Below are 18136 nucleotides of genomic sequence, written 5' to 3' on the forward strand. Positions count from 1 at the left end.
GCTCACCTAAGAGTGAACCGCCCTGGGCCCACAGTGATGCTGAACAGCGCAGTGGGCAGAGCGGAGACCCTGGAGTCAGCACTGCCCTTCTTGGCTCTGTCTAGGGACCACCTCAGTTTCCCGCCTTCGAAGTGGGTGAGTCACGCGAGGCTCCGAGGGCCGACGTGCCGCGGGCTGCCCGCCCCAGTAGCACAGGCACGCTCCACACCTGCCTCCCTCCCCAGGCTCCTTCCCGCCTTCATCCACCTCGCCCCGCCCCAAGTGGACGGAAACAGCTGGGGGCTTTTTGCCTCCAGGCTGCGGTCGCCTCTAATCGGCTACTGACGCGCCCTGAGGTTGGGGGCTCGGGGTCCCCATTCCGCACGCGCCGGCCCCCCGCCGGGACCCGAGGGCACTGCGCTCCCCGCCCGCCCCGGCAGCCGAGGCCCCCGCCTCCCTCCGTCCACCCCTCCAGCAGCCCATAAATATTCCCTGGGTCCGGAGGGGGCGGAAACGGACTTTCCAGCTCCCCTTCTGTCCCTGGCCCGCCTTCCCCCGCGCGAACCATGGGAGGAGAACCCTGGACTAGAGTCAACGCCTCTCCGGCCCGCGAAGCCTGAGGGGCGCATGCGCGACCCGGGACAGGGCAGCGGATTAGCTCCCGCGCCCCCGCTCGCAGGTGCTGCCCACGTGTGGGAGCTGGGCAGCGGAGGCAAACAGACGCACCATGGAAATCTGCAGGAGGGCTCTGCACTCGACAGGCTTCCTGGGGATATTTAAGAAAAGCTCTGAAAGATGAACGCATGCGATGGACAGAGGGAACAGAATATGCAAAGACCAAGAGGGTGGCAATTGCGGAAATTACAGGTATTTTGTGTTAATGAAGAATTGAGTTCAAGGCGAAACGTCACAAGGCAGGGCTGGAGAGAGTGGCAGGGACCAATCCAAGCAGGGCCTTGTAAACAGTGCGGGGCAAGCACTGTAGGATTCTAAGCAGGACCTGTGCTTCGGCCAGATTGTTTGCTTTTAAGAAAGACCACTCTGGCTTGGTGTGGGAGGTGGAATAGAGGGGTTGCAGGACATGAGTGAGGAATCTGTAGACAGAGGTCATGGTGCCTGGCCAAAGTAGCTACAGTGGGAATGGAAAAAAGGGGATAGAGAATTCTGAGTGTTATGGGTAGGACTCAGTGATAGACTGGATGAGATGATGGGTGGATGGCCCAGCCTTTCCCAAGTGGGAAGCAAGGGGGAGGAGGGTTCCTCCTCCCACAATGTGTCCCTCCTTCTCTATCCATCCAGCTTGGATCCAAGGCCTCATTCAGTGCCTGACCCCGCCACCTCCAGGAAGCCTTCCCTGCTCCTTTATGGATTTCAGAACGTCAAAAAACTTGCCGTTTGGTTAAATTCTGTCTTGCATTGTTCTAGAATTAATTTGTGTGCATCAGCCTTCAAGGGAGCTCAGCATAGTGGTTAAGATCACATTAGAATCCTAGCAGTCCTGCTCTGTAACCTGGGAAAGTCATTTATTCTCTCTGAGCCTTGCTTTCCTCATCCATACAGTGGGCTAATAATCCCTCCCTTGAAGGATTCTATGTGCCAGGCATATGGTGTGTGCTCAGTGAGCGAGCTTTTCTTTCCACTAAAGTTGGTCAGCCTGGAAAACCAAACAAAGGTCTCTAGAGTATCTCCTGAAACTTCTTTTCTGGAGCTTTTGGATAGAAGTGACAGAGTGGGGTAATAGAAAGATTTTAAGCCTGGGATTGGAAGGCACGAGGCCCTGCTTTGGACTGCCCATGTGACTTCAGGCAAGTCAGGGCCCCCTTACCCACCTTGGACAACAGGGAGTGGATAAGATGGCCCCTGGAGTCCCCACTGCTGCCCCTCAGTCATCCAGTTTCCAGTGGAGTTCCATAGCTCCCAGAAAGTCCTGAGCACTGAGGGATTAGCGGTGCTCATTCCCAGGCTGCCATGACCTCCTGCCTCCAGCCTGTGAATCTGGCTTCCCCCTACAGCCATCCTAGTGGGGAAGCAAAAGTATCCCCCTCCTACAGACCTCTAGAGACCAGAGCTGGGGCTGGTCCTCCAGCAGGGCTTGGGGTCTAGTGGGATTGTGCCTGGGTTTCCTTGGGAGACCAAGGCACCTGGAACACAAGCCCAGAGCTGCAGTTCCAAGAGGACAAACTGGCAAGGGCCTGGCTTGGAGCAGCTGCAGCAGGTATCAGGGCATGGGAGGTAGGCATCTTGGGAACAGCAGGATGAGACATATGTGAGCAAAGCCATGGGATTTGGGTAGGTCCCAGCTGAAGGAGCCATAGCAGTGGTGTTATCACACCCTTCTCTTTGCCCAAATGAAAATTAAGTGAGCCACCATGGTCATGCAGCAGGCTACTGGCAGGAACAAGGTGGTAAAGGCTTCTGTGTTCAACACAGGTGAACTGAGTCACTGTAATGGGATAAGGCATGGGAAAGCATCTAGTCCAATGGCACTGAGTAGATGCTTAATAAATGCTACTTAATTGAACACCAGACCCTACGCTGGGAAGCAATGGGTCACACCCACACTCTCTTTCCTCAAGGAGCTCAGAGCCTGGGAAGACCAAAAGATGTACACAGAAACATTCCTGGCTTATGCAGAGATAAAGGGCAGCCCAGGGACTGGCAGGGGGTACCCAGAAGAAGACAGGCTTGAATCTCGGCTGTGGGGCAGGCTTGGGGCTCAGTGGTGAACTTGGCATGAAAAGGCATGTTAAGGAAGGCTTCACCAAGGAGGTGACATCTGCAGTGGTCTTTGATGGCTATGCACGAGTTTTCTAAGCCAAGAAGTCAGAGAAGTATATTTTAAGCAAAGGCAAGAGCATATGCAAAGCCATGGGGAAGGGGAAAATATGAAGTGTTTAGGGGGCTGGTGAGTGTTTTGCTGTTTAGGAAATGAGGCTGTAGTAGTCAGGAGGGGCGGGAATGGGAAGGGCCTTGAATGTTAGGCTGAGTGTGCACGGAACCCCAGGGCAATGGGGAGCCATGAAATGTTTCTGAGAAAGAGAATGATGTGGTCAGAATCCATTAGAGAAGGGAACATTCTGTGTTTGGTAAGCCACCTGGAGAGGCCTGGGGGAAGGGGAACTGGGCAGAGGGCCCATTAGGAACCCCTGCCTATGCTTCAGTCCCCTGGGACTTGTTTAGGGCAGAGCCAGGCTCCTGGGACTGGTGTCCTCTTCCCACGTGAACAGTAGGTGGCGCTGCATCCCTGTGCATCCAGCCTCATGGGCGGTGCTACCTGCTCCACACCTAGGCGGTGAGACCCCTAGCCCTGCTTGGACCCTATCTCTGCTGATGAGGCCCCAAGAAAGGGTGGGGTGGAGCTGGGCTTTGCTCCCCCTCCTCCAACAGTAAAGAGGGCCACTTGCTTTGCTTTACAAAACCACAGGACCTGTGAGCAGGGAGGGCCTCCAGGGCTCCTCTGGTCCATTTCACAGGTAGGGTAACTAAGGTCCAGAGAGGGAGGGGCTTGCTTGAGCCCCTGAGTGGGTTAGTAGCTCCGGGGTTGTTCCTGTGTGCCAGCCGCGGGAAGTATTCCTGTCCCTTCCTCTTCCTGCGTCTCTCGCCAGTTTGCCTCTGCCTTGCCATCCCCACTGCCTCCTTTCCACTCAGTCCTCGACCATCTGCCTGGCCTGGACCACTGTCCCAGTCTCCTCACAGGTCCCTGCACGGTGGTCTCTTCCGTGCCTGCCTGAGCCCCTCCCCACCCCACGCAGCCCGCACCCATCCAAGGATTTTTCTCACACACAGATCCAACCTTCACCCCCCCTGCTGAAGCCCTTCCCTGCCCCAGCAACCCCGGGGGCTCCTGAGCCCGGCAGTCAGGCCCTGGGAACAAGGCCCACGCCCCTCTCATAGGCCTCATCTGCTCTGGGCCCCTCATGCTGATCCTCCCTTCCCTGTCCTACTGTCAAACTCCTACTCATCACCCATGACTCGTGGGGCTTCTGAGACGTGGAGGTTTAGGTACCCCTCCTGGGCTCCTGTGGCTGTTACTGCACCGTGTGACTGGGCGCCCCTGTGCCCGGCTCCTCTGCCGGGTGACCCAGAGGGCGTCCGGGCGGGGACCCCCAGCTGGAGTTCAGTGCAGCCTCTCTGGGTGACCAACCGACCAATAGGAACGCTCTGGGAGGAGCGTTACCAGGTCTGCGCGCTGCGAGCCAGGCGCCATGCTAGGCGCTTTTGCACGTTCACAGCCTCTCTGTCCACACTACAAGCCGGATGGGTCAGAGGCTGCAGTTATTATCCCAGTTTTGCAGAACAGGAAACAGAAGTGCAGAAGGTCAGGCAGTGAGTAAGTGAGGGAGTGGAACAGGGCTCAGCAGGCTGCGGGCAGGGCAAGGCCTCGGGCCACAGCTGAAGGGTAGCGGGAGCCACAAATACCCAACGGTCTGAGTAAGGCTAGTGTGGGGCTATCAGGCGGCCACTCAGGGTGCCTGGGGTGGACGGTCCTCAAAAGTGAGCTCCCTTCCTGTCTTGGCGCTTGGGGAGCCCCCTGCCGCTCTGAGTCAGGCAAGGACCTGGGGCCTGAGTACCAGACGTGTTCACGTGGCGGCTGTGAGGCAGAGAGCAGCGGCCAAGGCCGGGGAAGAGGCTGACCTGGTGATCCAGGGAGGGGCAGGCCCCACTGGGCAGGCAGCTCATGGTCTGAGATCAGGCCAGGCCAAAATACCAAGACTTTCCAAGGAGCCCTGTGGTGAGCAGGCCAGATGCCAGGAAGCCGGAGGTAAGGCTGCCCACAGAAGACAGGCAGGCAGGACGGGCAGGACGTGGTAACGAGCTGCAAATATTTGCTGCAGAGAATCCCAGGGCTGGGGATGGGAAAAAGGAGGGGCCCACAGAGTGTCTCAGGCTTCTGGGTCGCAGTATCAATGATGGGAGTGTCCTCAGCTTGCTGTGCGACCTTGGCTTGGTCTAGGTACCAGTAAGGAAAATTCTAGCCTGGAGTCCGCCAAGGGGCCCCTGTGTCTGGTGCCCAGTCTTGAAGCCACGCAGAAGTCAGAGATAGAAGGGCCCTCGGTGTCTAAGCTTGGGCCCTGTGCTGTCTGAAGGAGAAACTGAGGTGTAGAGAGGGACTGCGCCTGCCCAGTCCCACAAGGCAGGCCCAGAACCCAGGTCTCCTGATTCCCAGTCTGATTTGGTGATGGCTCTAAGCACATTCCCTCCTGTTCTTCTAAGACTTGTGCTCAGATCCTTTGGGGGAACCTTCTGGGCGTCATTTGGTGCAGCCCTGTGGCTGGACTTAATCCTTACTCTCTAGGAGATAGAGTTCAGAATGCCTTCCTGGCCTAAATCCACTCCAGACGGTGCTGGAGGACCTCCTTGAGGCTACCCCTACCCCCTCTAGCTGCAGCCAGGCTGCTTGCGGATGTGTTTGGGGCAGGGCATTGTGAGCAGTTGCTGGTGAGGAGAGGGGTGTCTGCCTAGCTCAGGCTGACACATGCCCACCCGATGGCATCGCTCAGCTTGGTGAGGTCATCCGCTCTCTGGGAGGTTTGCTCCCGGGGCCTCCCATGGGGTCCCACTCAGGTCTTCTCCCAGGCTCAGCCAAGGGGCCCAGCCACTTCTAGAAGGCAACTCTTCCCCTGGGTCATCAATCTCAGGGTGGGACACCTCTTCCAGCCATCCAGTTCTGGATGACAGGGTTTCTGGTCACTGCTCCCCAGCTGTGGGCTGCAGAGAGAATCCCTGCTGGTTTCCTGGGGGGAAAAGTCTGATCAGCCACTGGGATGATGCCACCAGCTCCCCTTGGGGGACTTGAGGGAAAAAGCATCATCCCACCCCGAGTGAGGAAATCAGGCGAGTCTCAGCACGCCCCAGAGCCTCTGCTCCTGGCCTCCTGGCTCTTCCTCAGGCCCTGCCTCATCCCTGAAACATCCTCTCCCTTCCCAGGGAAGGGCGCACTGAAGGTGCTCGCCCTGATGGTCAGGGGAGAGGGGACAAGTGTTTACTGAGTTCCTGCTCGTGCTTGGTGTGAATGCCTTCTCTGGCAGTCCTTGCAGCCACTCTATGTGGTATGGGTGTCACTACTCCCAATGACCAGCTGAGACCCCAAATTTCCAAGCCACTAAGCGGGGGAACCAGGACTTGAATTAAATCTCTCCAAATCCTTACAGAATCAGAAGCTGTCCCCATTCCTGTGTAGGGAAAGACCATTATTGCTGTTTCTTAAAATGATTGTAACTAGTGAGAATAAACATATATTTCAGCTAGCACGTAGTAGGGGCTCAAGAAGTATTTGTTGAGGGAAGGAGTGAGTGAATGAACTAGCTCTCAGGGATGGGGGCCTGGATGAGAGGGCCTGCCCTTAATGGTGTTCAGTCCCCACCCAGGGAGGGGGCTGCCCCTTGGGACCCTGAGAGCAGAACCACCTTTGTCCCTCACATCTGGCTGGGGTGTCATTTCTTCTCTCGTGCCCTCCACCATTGAGGGGTAAGCAAAGCAAGTCTGAGAACCAGGATTTGGGTGGGGACTGAATTAACAGTGGGATTTCCCCTCTGTGGGCTCCTGTATCTTGCCCTCTTGTGTGGCTCACCTACCTCTGTGCTCCTCACCCAGCTGGGAATATACCCCTGGGGGCCCCTCCTCTCCCATAGTCTCGACCTACTCCAGGAAGCCTCTTTGTACCCAAGCCTGGACTGGGCTTTGCTCTCTGCTCCCCAGCCTTGTGAATTGTTGTCACAAAAGTTCCATGTTGTCATTGACTAGTTATGTGGTTGTTTGCCCATCAGACGGGGAGTTCCCTGAGGGCAGGCCTTGACTGATTCCTCTCTGAGTCTGCAGCTCCCATGATACAGCCAGGAAGGAAGGTTGTTGAATGAGTGAATAAATGAATGAATGAACGAAAGAATGAATGGATAAAAGAAACAGGCAGCGAAAGTCTCCCCAGTTGGCAAGCCTTGGGCCTCAGTTCTACCACCAGCTGCCGGGTGACGTTGGGCAGAGCCCTGTTCCACTCCGGTTTCAAATCTCCCATCTGTCCGCTGGGGTGATGGGACCCTCCAGCCACCCCTCAGAAACTGGGAGTGAGGGCAGAGCTGCGTGCACAGGTGCATGCTCAGCATGAAGCTGCCCCCTACTCCCTGCCCCCTCCTTGTCCCCTCAGCCCTGAGCTCCACGAGGCAGGGTGCGGGAAGGACCCATCAAGTTGCTTTAGCCCCATGCTGCTTCACCTCGCCTCATCTCAGAAATGCTCCACATCAGCTCTGATCTCTCTGCCCTGAGCAAGCCTGCTTGGCCAGCGGACCCATTGACAGCAGCCAGGGCTTGCTGGGGACAGGTCCTGAAATCCGCTCCCAGGATCGGATGGTGTCTGCAGTGCTCTGCAGGTCACCAGGCCTGTGCCCCTCCCAGCAACCTGGGGGCCAGCCTCTCTGTGAGGAAGGTGGGACCTGCAGAGGGAGGGGCCAGACTGGCCCTTAGCACTGAGTGACCAGTGGCTCAGCTGGGAATCTGAAATCAAGTCTTAAACTCCAAACTGCTTTACTTCAATACCCAGTTCTGCCTGAAGGTGTGAATTTGGGCAAGTGAGTGATTTCCTCTGGGCCTCATTTCTTTATCTGTTTCAGGAAGATTACTGTTGCCCAGTATTCCTGAAGGTGACTGTAGAAATGGAGAGGCTGCTTGTGGAAAAAAACTCTAGACCGGGAGCCAGGCCTGGCTCTTCCTATCTCTGGGCCTCAGCAACTTGCCTGTACAAATGGGGCTCTGACTATGCCCTGTTCCTCTCCCTTCTCCCCTCTCTCTCCGTCAGCCTCATAGAGAAAGTGGTGGCTACAGTAGTATCCTGCATACTGGCCACTTTTCAGGGCTGGGCTGGGCTGTGGGCATCGCAGCCTGAGAGATCCCAAAGTTCTTCAGGGGGAACACATCTATCCTTTAGTCTGTCCTTCCATCCATCCTACCATGCATCCATCCATCCTTCTGTCCACCCATCCATCCATCCATCCAGCAAATATTTACCCAGCAGGGTCGCTGTCCCAGGCCTCGGCTACACTGTGACTGCAGAGCAGAACCCCACAGGGTCTCTGCCCTCAAAGACTCACAGTCCGTCTCCCAGCTGCCCCCACGTCTGTCTCCGCAGCCTGGACTTTATTCCCAGATCCAGATTTTTATATTTCACAGATGCCTGGACTTTACCCCTTGGATGCCTCCAGGCTCCTCACATCGGAACACTTGAGCATCATGATCTCCACCTCTTTCTCTGCCAGTTTCCCCAGGTGAGTTAATGACCCCTCAAATCTCAGCATCTTTCCAGGCTCCTCTCTCCCTCTCACTCGCCTCTGACACGCAAACAAGCAAGCTGTAAACTCTGAGGATACTACTTCCAAATACATTTCTGCTCTTTCCAGTTTTCTCCATCTCCATCATCACCACCCTCATTGAACCCTCATCACTCAAGTCTTATTTACCCGACTGGTCTCTCTCACCCATCCTCCATGTGGCAGTGGGATATCTCTCCAAAGTGCACACCTGATCATGTGTCTCTCTGCTGAAAACTCTTCCAGGCTCCCATTGCTCGTAGGCTAAAGCCATGTTCTATGGGTCCACGTCCAGCTGTGCCCAACCTTCCTTTCTGCCCTCGGCACCTGCTTTACCCTTGGGGAGCCGTGGAGGCAGCGGAGCACTGGCGGGTCGGAGGGGTACTTCACATAATTAAATGATCCAGTGCAGGGGCAGTGAGTGATTGATCCCTCTGCCAGGTGGCCTCACTTTGTGGTTAGAGGGACATGGCAGAAGCCACCTCTGGGGGACACAAGAGGGCGGGAGAGATCTCGCGCCTCCTGCTGGTGTTTCACAGCCTCAGAACTGTCCTCACTCAGCCCTTGGTGCCATCCCTGGTCCCCCATACCTTCAGAGGCACAGCCTGGGTACCGGCTGAGAGCCAGCAGGTGAGGTAAGTATATGTTTTAGCGGAAAGACAGGTGAGCCAGAGCTGGGCCCTGACATTCCCAGGATCATGGGTTAGACAGGATAAACAACAAAGCAAAACAAACAAAACACCCAACTCACCAGCCATCTAGAAGTATTTGTCAAGTGCTTTACCTGAGCTCTGTATACACTGCAGGTAGTTCTCACAACTCTGTGAGATTTATTAGCCCATTTTAAAGATGAAGAAACTGAGGCTTGGAGAGCCGCAGTGACTTGCACAGCAGTATCCAGTGAATAAATGGTGGACAGTAGGAACCCGGACAGGAGGAAGAGAATTCAGAATGGAGAGTAGGAGTGGGAGCCAGGAGGGAGTCCCTGACTTGAACCACCGCCACTTTCCTGGAGCCCTGGCAGCCCTCTGGGAGGGTGGAGAGGAAGCCCCAAAAGGCCAGACCTGGCCAGGCCATCTTGAGTCCATGCCTGGAGGTGTGTTGAGGTGAGACAGGTTAAAGCTGCCTCAGCCACAGAGCCCTAGATGAATCTTGTCTGAACTTTCTTCTGCTTCTGCTGAGCCCTGGGTGTTGGGGGAAGAGACTAAGGGGGAGTAGACCCCCTCCCCCCACCAGCAGGGCCATTAGCTACAGAACAAGAAAAGTTCCATCCTGGGTAAGGAGGCTGGGGGCCTGATTTCCCACGTCCCAGCCCTGGGTGGAGATTCTCCTTCTAGGGCTAGATGTAGGGAGCAGGGATTTATTATCAAGAAACCTCTTCTTACCAGAGTCTGGAACTTGTCAGGACGACTTGAGTGTTGTCCGAACTTGGCAGCTCTGGGGCTGTGCTCACATGCTGCTTTATCTTGCATGTACTTAATGTGTGCTGAGCCCCACGTGGAGGTTTGTAATCAGTGGTCTCATCCAATCCACACAAGGGCCCAGTGGGAGAGAGATTATCACTCCCATTGCTCTGATGGGGAGATTGAGGTACTTACTCAGATTACCTAACTCCCAGCCCAAGGGTCTCTCTTTTACTAGTTACTGCCCCAAAACACAACTCCCATCTTGTATAATCCCTGAATTAGGGAACAAATATCAGTGGGCAGGAACCTTTGGTTTGACTTTATTTTTGCTGGGGAGAGATTTTGGTTGGACCTGCCAACCATTACTTTCCCCATCTGTTAAATCAGTATTAATACTAGGAGTAGTGCTAATAAACTCTGCTTTCTGGATGCCGTGTGGCTCAGGGGTTAGCGCTGGCCCAGGGCCTGGAGCACAGGGGGACCCTACAAAGGTTGGTTGGTATTTCAGGGTGCTTAAGGGAAGGAGCAGGCAGACCCGTAAATCCTCAGCCACCCCACCCCCTTTAGGACCTGTGTCCCTTGCCTCTTCCTGAGAGGTTCCTTTGCAGGGCTTGGGCCCCCTGTGAGTGTGTGGTGTGCGCACTTGCATTCATGCATGAGTATGCTGCTTCTGCCCTCAGACCAGGGCCCCCAGGGGCCCCCAAGGCCATGTCTCTCCTTTAGATTGGGGCTCACCCTGTTCATGGTGCCTGATTGCTTAATGAGCTTGGCATCAGGGTATGAATAATTGCACCATAAATTATGTAAATCTAATCATAACAAAACTGAGCTGGGCAACTCGCATTCTCTCAGCTCTCGGGGTGCCCTGCTCCTGGGATAAAACTTTCGTGGGAACTGCACCACCCAGCTCCCTCCTACTTTTCTGAAATTATAACTATGATGCGTACCTTGGCCTCAGCAATTACAATAGCACAAAGGGCTCCCTGGCCCCATCCCATCGGAGTCTCACAACTATAATGGGAGAACATTGATGGAGCGCTTACAGTATGTCAGGCAGAGTTCTAATCATTTTACATATGTTAACTCATTTAATCCCCCTAATAACCCAACGAGATAAGCATTATTGGATTTCACAGATGAGGAAGCTGAGTCTCAGAGGGGTTTAATAACTTGCCTAAGGTCACACAGCTGCTAAAGTGAGAAGTCAGGAAATTTGGTAGGATGGGAAACTAAGGCACAGAGGGGAGAGAAAGACTTGTCCAAGCTCTTGTAGTCATTGGGGGGGGGGGGGGATTCACCCAGGTCCCCTGGGACCTCTTCAGCCATCTTTGGGATCTGCAAGGGCCCAAGTGTCACCCCAATGTGTGCCTGTGTGGCTGAATGTGTGTGTGTTGGAGGTGTGGACGGGGGCCTCGTTCTGGGAAAGTCAGGGGATGTAGCCAAAGCAAAGAGCTATTTTAAGGCCTCCCCTGCCCGCCCTGCTCCCCACACAGCCCCTCTGCTGAGCCAGGCTGCAGTGGCCCGGAGCCTGGGCCAAGCATGGAGAGTTTTGTTCCGAGAACAGAGGGAAGTCTTGGCTCCAGAACATTCACACTCAATGAATTACTTCAACGCTAGATTAGACTTGCAGGCTTGGAACAAAGTGATAATAGGGCCCAATTAAATTAATTTATATGGACTCTATGCTCTGGGCCCCTCCCTCGGTGGAGGGGCAGGCCTGAGCCACCGCACCTCCGCCCCTGGGCCCAGCCCACGCTGGGAGATCTGGAAGGCAGCGGGCAGATGGGTGTGAGGGCTGCTCCCTCCTTGGTGGGAAAGCAGTGCTGGAGCTGCAGAGGGAGAGGCCAGGATTGTGGTTTTGTTTTTGTTTTCAGTCTGATGTGCAGGTCGGGAGAGAATGACCCTCATTAAACAAAGACTTCAGGAAGCGAATTCCTGGTTAGAGAAGGTAAGGACTGGCAGGTCTGGCTAAGGCCCAGTTCCCAAGGTCTAAGGGGGAAACCTTGAAGGGATCACTTGGGGAGGTCCTCACCCATGGCCAGGCCTCTGTCCTCACTAGCCCAGGCAAGGGGGCATGTGGCTCTCTGTGGTAAGTGGGTGGGTGCAAGAGAGGGCTGGGCACCTGGGCCTCAGTCTGGGCTCTGTCAGCAACTTGCTGTGTGAAGGTCGTATTTGAACCCCTTTGGGCTCAGGATGAAGCCCACATCCTTAACAGGCTCACAGAGTCCTCCTGATGCAGCCCCTGACCCTCTTCCTTCCGCCCCACCAGACACTGCAGATGCCCTGAATCCACCTGTGGTTCTCTGGCTGGCGAGCTTTCCCAAAACCCCTGCTCCCACCTCCATGGGCCTTTGTACTTGTGGTTTCCTGGTCCAGGATATCTTTTCCCCCCACTTTCCCTAGAGAGCACCTGATCCTTTCCCAACACCCTGGATGTGGTGATCTGTCTCTCCAGGAAATGGAAGGCAGGGGCAGATCTGATCACCCCCGTGGCCCCAGGGCCAGGAAAGGCCCGGCACAGAGGTAGCTTCGAGGAAGGTTAGATAGTCTTGACTCCCTCCTGCAGCGCTAATGCTGTGACTGGTGTCACGGTTCTAGTCCAAGCACCAGGAGATCACTCAGCTGCACGGGCCACATGGAGTGAAGAACCAAGTGCCTCATTCATGACTCAGCTCAGCCACTGGCCTGAGACAAGTGACTTCCTTCCCCTTTCGGTTTCCCATTCTGCAAAAAGTGGGACTCAGTGTCCTGTGTCTGGTGATCGGGGATTGCAGCAGTTTCCGGTGTAGGTCTTACTGCACCAAGTAGAGGCCAGTGCTGTTGCCTTGCAGCTGAGCGTGGCAGAGGTGGGTCCTCGGGGCTGAGTCCCAGCCCACAGGCAGCATGAGGGATTTCCCAGGAACTGGCCCTACTTCCTGTCTTCTCCTGGGGAGGCAGGGCTCTTTCCACAGATGTTTCTCAAATCGCTCAGTGTGCTCGAGCCCTGGCACCGCTTCTGCCAGGGACGCTCCACTTTGGGGTCCTGGCTGCCATCTGCAGGACTGGGAGCTTTGGCCAGGCCTGCAGGGCTCTGAGCCCCAGAGAGCCCACCAAAGAGTCCGGGGGTAAGGAGTTAACTTCCTCTCTCCCCCAGCCCGACCCACTGTTTTTTGAATCCAGATAAAGGAGCTTGAACGTCACCTAAGAAATGTGGGAGTCCATGCCAGGCAGGAAATGGCCTGGTCAGATGGGGGCTCAGGCGATAAGCCTGCTTTGCAACTCCTCCACATGGGGTCCCTGGGGCCAACCCCACCCCCCAGGCCCAGCATGGACAAAGCTCTTTATCTCCCTCAGGCTTTCCAACAAGTCCTTGACTCTGTAGGGCCATGGGGCCAACCACGGAAAAACTCGCCCTCCCCACCCCACTCCCGTCCAAAAATGCTGCGCCTTTTGGGGGTTGTGAATTTGCGGGGGAAGCTGAAGGCCGGCGCCTGCCGCAGGCAGCCTTTGAACCTCAGCCCCACGCTCAGCCCCCATGGCGGGGGTCTTTCCTCCAGCCAGCGGGAGTAGGCCCTTGGCCCGGAAAATGAAAGGCATCTGGGGGGAGGCCAGAGCCTGAGTAACTCCCCTGACCCTCGGCTCACCCCTCTATGGCCCCAGGGGCAGGCCTGGCTAGCTGAGCTGCGGGCTGGGCTGATGTGTGGGGATGCCTGGGGCCACCTCCGGCCCTCTGCCTCTACAGGCCTCCTCTCCACGTTTCTGCGGTCAGGACAGCCAATGGACGGGGACTCAGAGCCTGGAATCCCGCCTTCCCCACTCTGCCTTCTCCGGGCCTCAGGTTCCTTTTCTGTACCAGTAGGAGGTTAGATAAGGTCATCTGTATTATTATTAGGGATCTCGCGTTCCATTGCATTGCACATTCCTTTCTGAGTCCCTCCTCTGCCAATGCTGGGGTCTAGAGAAATGCCAGGGGCCTGTTAGTGTGTCGAGGGGAGGCGGGGGGACAGGGACTGGGGCTGAGGGAGCCCAGAACTAGCTGGCTCAGCTGGAGGCAGGAGGCAAGGAAGACTTTTTACAGCAGATGAGAGTTTTGTTGAGGACTGGAATTATTATTATTTTTTCACTATTATTGTTATTATTATTTTTAATAAATTTATTTATGTATTTATTTATTTTTGGCTGCGTTGGGTCTTCATTGCTGCGTGTGGGCTTTCTCTAGTTGCGGCGAGAGGGGAACTACTCTTCGTTGCAGTGCGCAGGCTTCTCATTGCAGTGGCTTCTCTTGTTGTGGAACACGGGCTCTAAGCGTGCGGGCTTCAGTAGTTGTGGCACATGGGCTCAGTAGTTGTGGCACGCAGGCTCAGTAGCTGCGACTCACCGGCTCTAGAGCGCAGGCTCAGTAATTGTGGCTCACCGGCTTAGTTGCTCCGCGGCATGTGGGATCTTCCCGGACCAGGGCTCGAACCCGTGTCCCCTGCATTGGCGGGTGGATTCTTAACCACTGCGCCACCAGGGAAGTCCCGAGGACTGGAATTATTGGTGCATTTGTGTATTGATTAGATAAACATGAAGTGCCTACTATATGTCTTAAAACATACTAGATGATGATGATGATGATGATGATGATGTGTGTGTGTAAAACAGAGATGAAGAAAGACATAACCCTGAGAACAGAAGTTTTCAAATGGATGTGGAGGGAGGGCATTCCTGGCAGAAGGAGCACAAGGCAAAGACAGTGACTCATGAAAGAACATCATGGGTTTGGACAGGGATGCAAAGTTCTGTGCGGCTGAATCAGGAAAGAGGTGACTGCTTTCTGGTGTAAATGGCTCTGGAACCAGAGAGACCCAAGATCAGATCCCAGCTCTGCTCTTACTAGCTGTGAGACTTACAGGGTTGTTTGATTTGTCTGAGCCTAGGAGTTTGTAGAGAAAGGGATATAATTCTAACTTCTCGGGGCTGTGGGAATTAAATAAAAGAAGGTAGGTAAAGCACCCCACCCGGGGTCTGGCAGAGGTCAGCGCAGAGGTAACCAGAGGGGGCACCACCAATAAGCAGAGCTTTCTATCCTCCAGAGTCTTCTTACCATGGAAGCAGCTGCCAGGTGGGGATTAAACTCCGTGTCACAGGAGGTGTGTGCCCTGCATTAGGGTTTATCAGTTTATCATCAGTCAGGGAGGCTATGGGAAGAGAGCTTGAACCAGAAATCTCTGAAGTCATCTAGTTCTCAGGTCTGTAATGCCACCAAACACATACGGCCATCTCTCCCCAACATCCTCGTAGAGGTGTGGGACTAGTACCTTTGTTCCCTGAGTTTGCTTTTCTCCAGGTTCCAGAACTCTCACCTCCCTGGTCACCTCCTCTGGTCACAAAATTCTACTCCCACACTGGTCATCACTCTCTAGGAATCTTGTCAGTACGGAGTAGACTGAGAAAATCACCTCCTTGGATTTGGCACCATCTCTATTGATACGGCCAAAGAAGTCAGTGGTTATTTGGCAGCCTGCCTTTTACTCAGGTGCAGCAGGAAGACCCACCCACTTTGGCTAGATGCTCTCAGACATCTCAAGATTTGTAGAAGCACAGAGCTTTCCAGGGAAGTGATAAATCCTTGCGGGATGAATGAATGAAGTGTCTGACTTTTGGCTCAGGCCAGCCTTCAGGAGGGAAATCCAGAGAATTAGGGGGTGCAGAAGGATCCCTGCAGCTGGGGGCTGTGTTGCAGGCTTTCCTTGGGAGCTCAAAATGCTTCCTGTCTCCCCATTCATGATCACCCCACCCTGCTGGTTGCTGTCTTCACAATACCCCTCTTTGGGGGATGGAACAGCAGGCTTAAAAGACTTATGGACTCACAGCTTGTCAGCACTGAGGGGCCTCTACAGAGGGTCCAGTTCAACCTCCTCATCATACAGATGGTGAAACCAAGGCCGGATAGAGGGAGGCTGGCAAGGTTTCCTAGAGTCACTCAGTGAGTCCCTGATGCAAGGCGATTCAGGCAGGTGGTGAGGACCACATTGGATGATGTAAGTGCAGGTGGCCCCTGACCTGGGGGTGACAGCTGGCTCACCCTATTTGCGAGGCTTCCAGGTTAACCCCATTCACCACCACCACCCAAGAGCCATGCAGAAATTCTAAAAATCTCTGGGCTCAGTGACCCCGGCAGATTCCCAAACCCCAGGCCCCACTGGGAGACCCTGGCAGGGAAAGCATCTGTCCTGGGGTGTGATCACAATGCTTGTACGGGGACAGGGCCTCCAGCTCGGGTTCTGGTTCTGGCTTTGCTCCCATTCTCTGTGTGACCCTCGGCAGGACCTACCACTCTCTGGGCCTCAGTTTCCCCATCTTCAAAGTGATGGTGCCAAACTGGACCCAGAGGCCTCTGAGCTCTCACCCGCTGTCTATCTGAATGCTTTAGCAGGGAGGAATCTGCATTCACCTTCAGCATTTCCTGCCTTGGCACACGCCAAGCCCCCTATCTAATCCTGGGATCCCAGGCCTGCCCTCTGGGGAGAAATTGCTGTGATTTAAGGTTCCAGATTTCCTGGACCGTTAGTGTCATGATACTTTATATCTGGGCCTCGATTCCTTTTTAATTAAAAACGAATCCCTCCCAATCCTTGGTTTTTACATGCATCTCTGGGAGCCTATGGAGGCTCTGCTCTGCCTGATGCTTTGTGTAGCCCTGCTTTTTGCTCTTCTGCTTCCTTCTTTGAAACCCCAGCTCCCCTTGTTTCAGGAAGAGAAGGGCCTGGAATTCTTTATGGACACCTTCTTTGAATTAGGTGCTGAGGCCCCAAATTGCATACTACAGATCCTCAGCACCCCACATTTGAAAGCATCTGTGCAGGACAAGAAAAAGGAATGGCCCCAAACCAGTTCTGTGTCTGGCACTCACTTCCAGCCCAAGTAGGGGTTGGAAGGACAAACTTGGTGTGCAAGGACTGTCCCCTCCTCGTGTAGGTCATGGAGTTTGGGGGTAGAGGGCTGTGTGTCTGATTCTCACCTGAAACACCGTCTGAAGCCTTGAGGCTGGAGAGAGAGGACAGGGGGCTGCAGGGTCAAGCACGCCCTGCTAGGGTTTGCAGACAAAGACACAAGATTCCTGTGGGCCCAAGTGGGTGCTCTGGAATGGAGCGGGACACAAATCATGTCGCAAGGTCCAGTTGAGGGTCTGCTGCCTGCCAGGGTCATGTGACCCAAACCGAAGGTATCTGCCTGGGATTGAGGGGAGAGTGGGAGACATCAGCTGGAAGAGGGGTCATTACCCATGTCAGTAAATTTTTCTTAGCAAGGGGGGGGTGGTCATTGAAAAATCCACAATACACCCCAAAGAGATAAAGCTGGGTTTGGGGCATTGCCACTGCAAGAGGAGCCCCCAAGCCAGGTCCTGGCAGCCTTAGGCCAGCCCTACTGTCATCATTTTGTGTCTACCCTCCCACTCCCCCCTCCACACTGTCCCCCACATCCAGACCTAATTCTGAAAGCAGTGGAAGACACAGAGGAGTGGAGGGAGGTGAGGAAATAGAAGAAGCCCCCAAGCCCCTTCCCTCTCCCAGCAGCTAAATCTGGAAATGGGCCTGAGTAGGGGGAGGAGGAATTTTGAATCAGTTGTGAGAGTGACATACTGAGGTCAGACTGGGTGCATCCGTTACCACCTGGGAATGAGACTGTCACTTTATACCTAACCTAGAGCAGGAAGGCTGGGGTCCACCCTTGATCCCAGTTAGAGCTGGAGAGGGAGAGCCCACAGGGCAGGTTTGAGAGACAGTGGTGAAAAGTTAAGTTTTTTTCACTTGCACACCGTGGAGTTTAGCCTGTTCCACATGCCAGTTATACATCCATTATTTCATTGAATCTCACAGCCATCCCTGGGGTCAATTTTCTCATTCCCTAATACAGATGAGAAAATGGAGTTTCAGAGAAAATCAATGACTTGCCCAGGGGCCCTTGATTCAGGATTTGAATGGATTCCAGTGTCTGGGCAGAACTTTTTTTTGGGGGGGGGGGCAGTGCCACACGGCTTGTGGGATCTTAGTTCCCTCACCAGGGATTGAACCGGGACCACGGCAGTGAAAGCGCCAAGTCCTAACCACTGGACTGCCAGGGAATTCCCTGGGCAGAACTTTCTAGTCTAGTGGGGTTTTTTTTGGCCTTCAAGCTCAACCCCTCAAAACTCTGATTCAGATCAGGAGTGGGGCAAAGGATTCTGCATTTTCATAAGCACCTGGGAGGCTCGATGCAGATAGGTGGTCCAGAGAGCACGTCCTGGGAAACACCACCCTCACCTTGATGCCTTTGTGGTGAGAATAACTTTGCAGGCGATGGGGCAGCTCCAGAATGCCCAGGCCAGACATCACCCCTCATCCCCATGTTCTCTGTGCCCTCCAGTCTCGTGAAGGAACACAATAGCATGAGCCAAGAATGGTCATTCTGGGGCCCTGGAGCCAGATTTCACAAGCTCGAAACCCAGCTCTG

General features: G+C 54.6%; 1 protein-coding gene across 22 annotated transcripts in view; it reads left to right on the forward strand.

The window, feature by feature from the left end:
- The window catches only part of THAP12 (THAP domain containing 12), a 100766-nt gene that overhangs the window by 47660 nt on the left and 34970 nt on the right, over positions 1–18136 (forward strand). For 4 of the 22 annotated variants that reach the window (XR_014268156.1, XR_014268157.1, XR_014268158.1 and 1 more), the window contains exon 9: positions 8140–8234. The exons of 14 other annotated variants lie outside the window; for them this stretch is intronic. Coding sequence is in view for 3 of the 8 variants with exons in the window: in XM_082477816.1 (XP_082333942.1) it covers positions 8140–8234; positions 11557–11583 (122 nt within the window). In the remaining 5 variants the exon portion in view is untranslated. Of the gene's footprint in view, positions 1–11; positions 32–8139; positions 8235–11556; positions 11631–18136 lie in introns of those variants that run through there. 4 more of the 22 variants (XM_082477816.1, XM_082477815.1, XM_082477817.1 and 1 more) reach the window with 3 other exon arrangements.

This window comes from Balaenoptera physalus (genome assembly GCF_965194825.1).
Source record: "Balaenoptera physalus genome assembly, chromosome: 10".
NCBI lineage: Eukaryota > Metazoa > Chordata > Mammalia > Artiodactyla > Balaenopteridae > Balaenoptera > Balaenoptera physalus.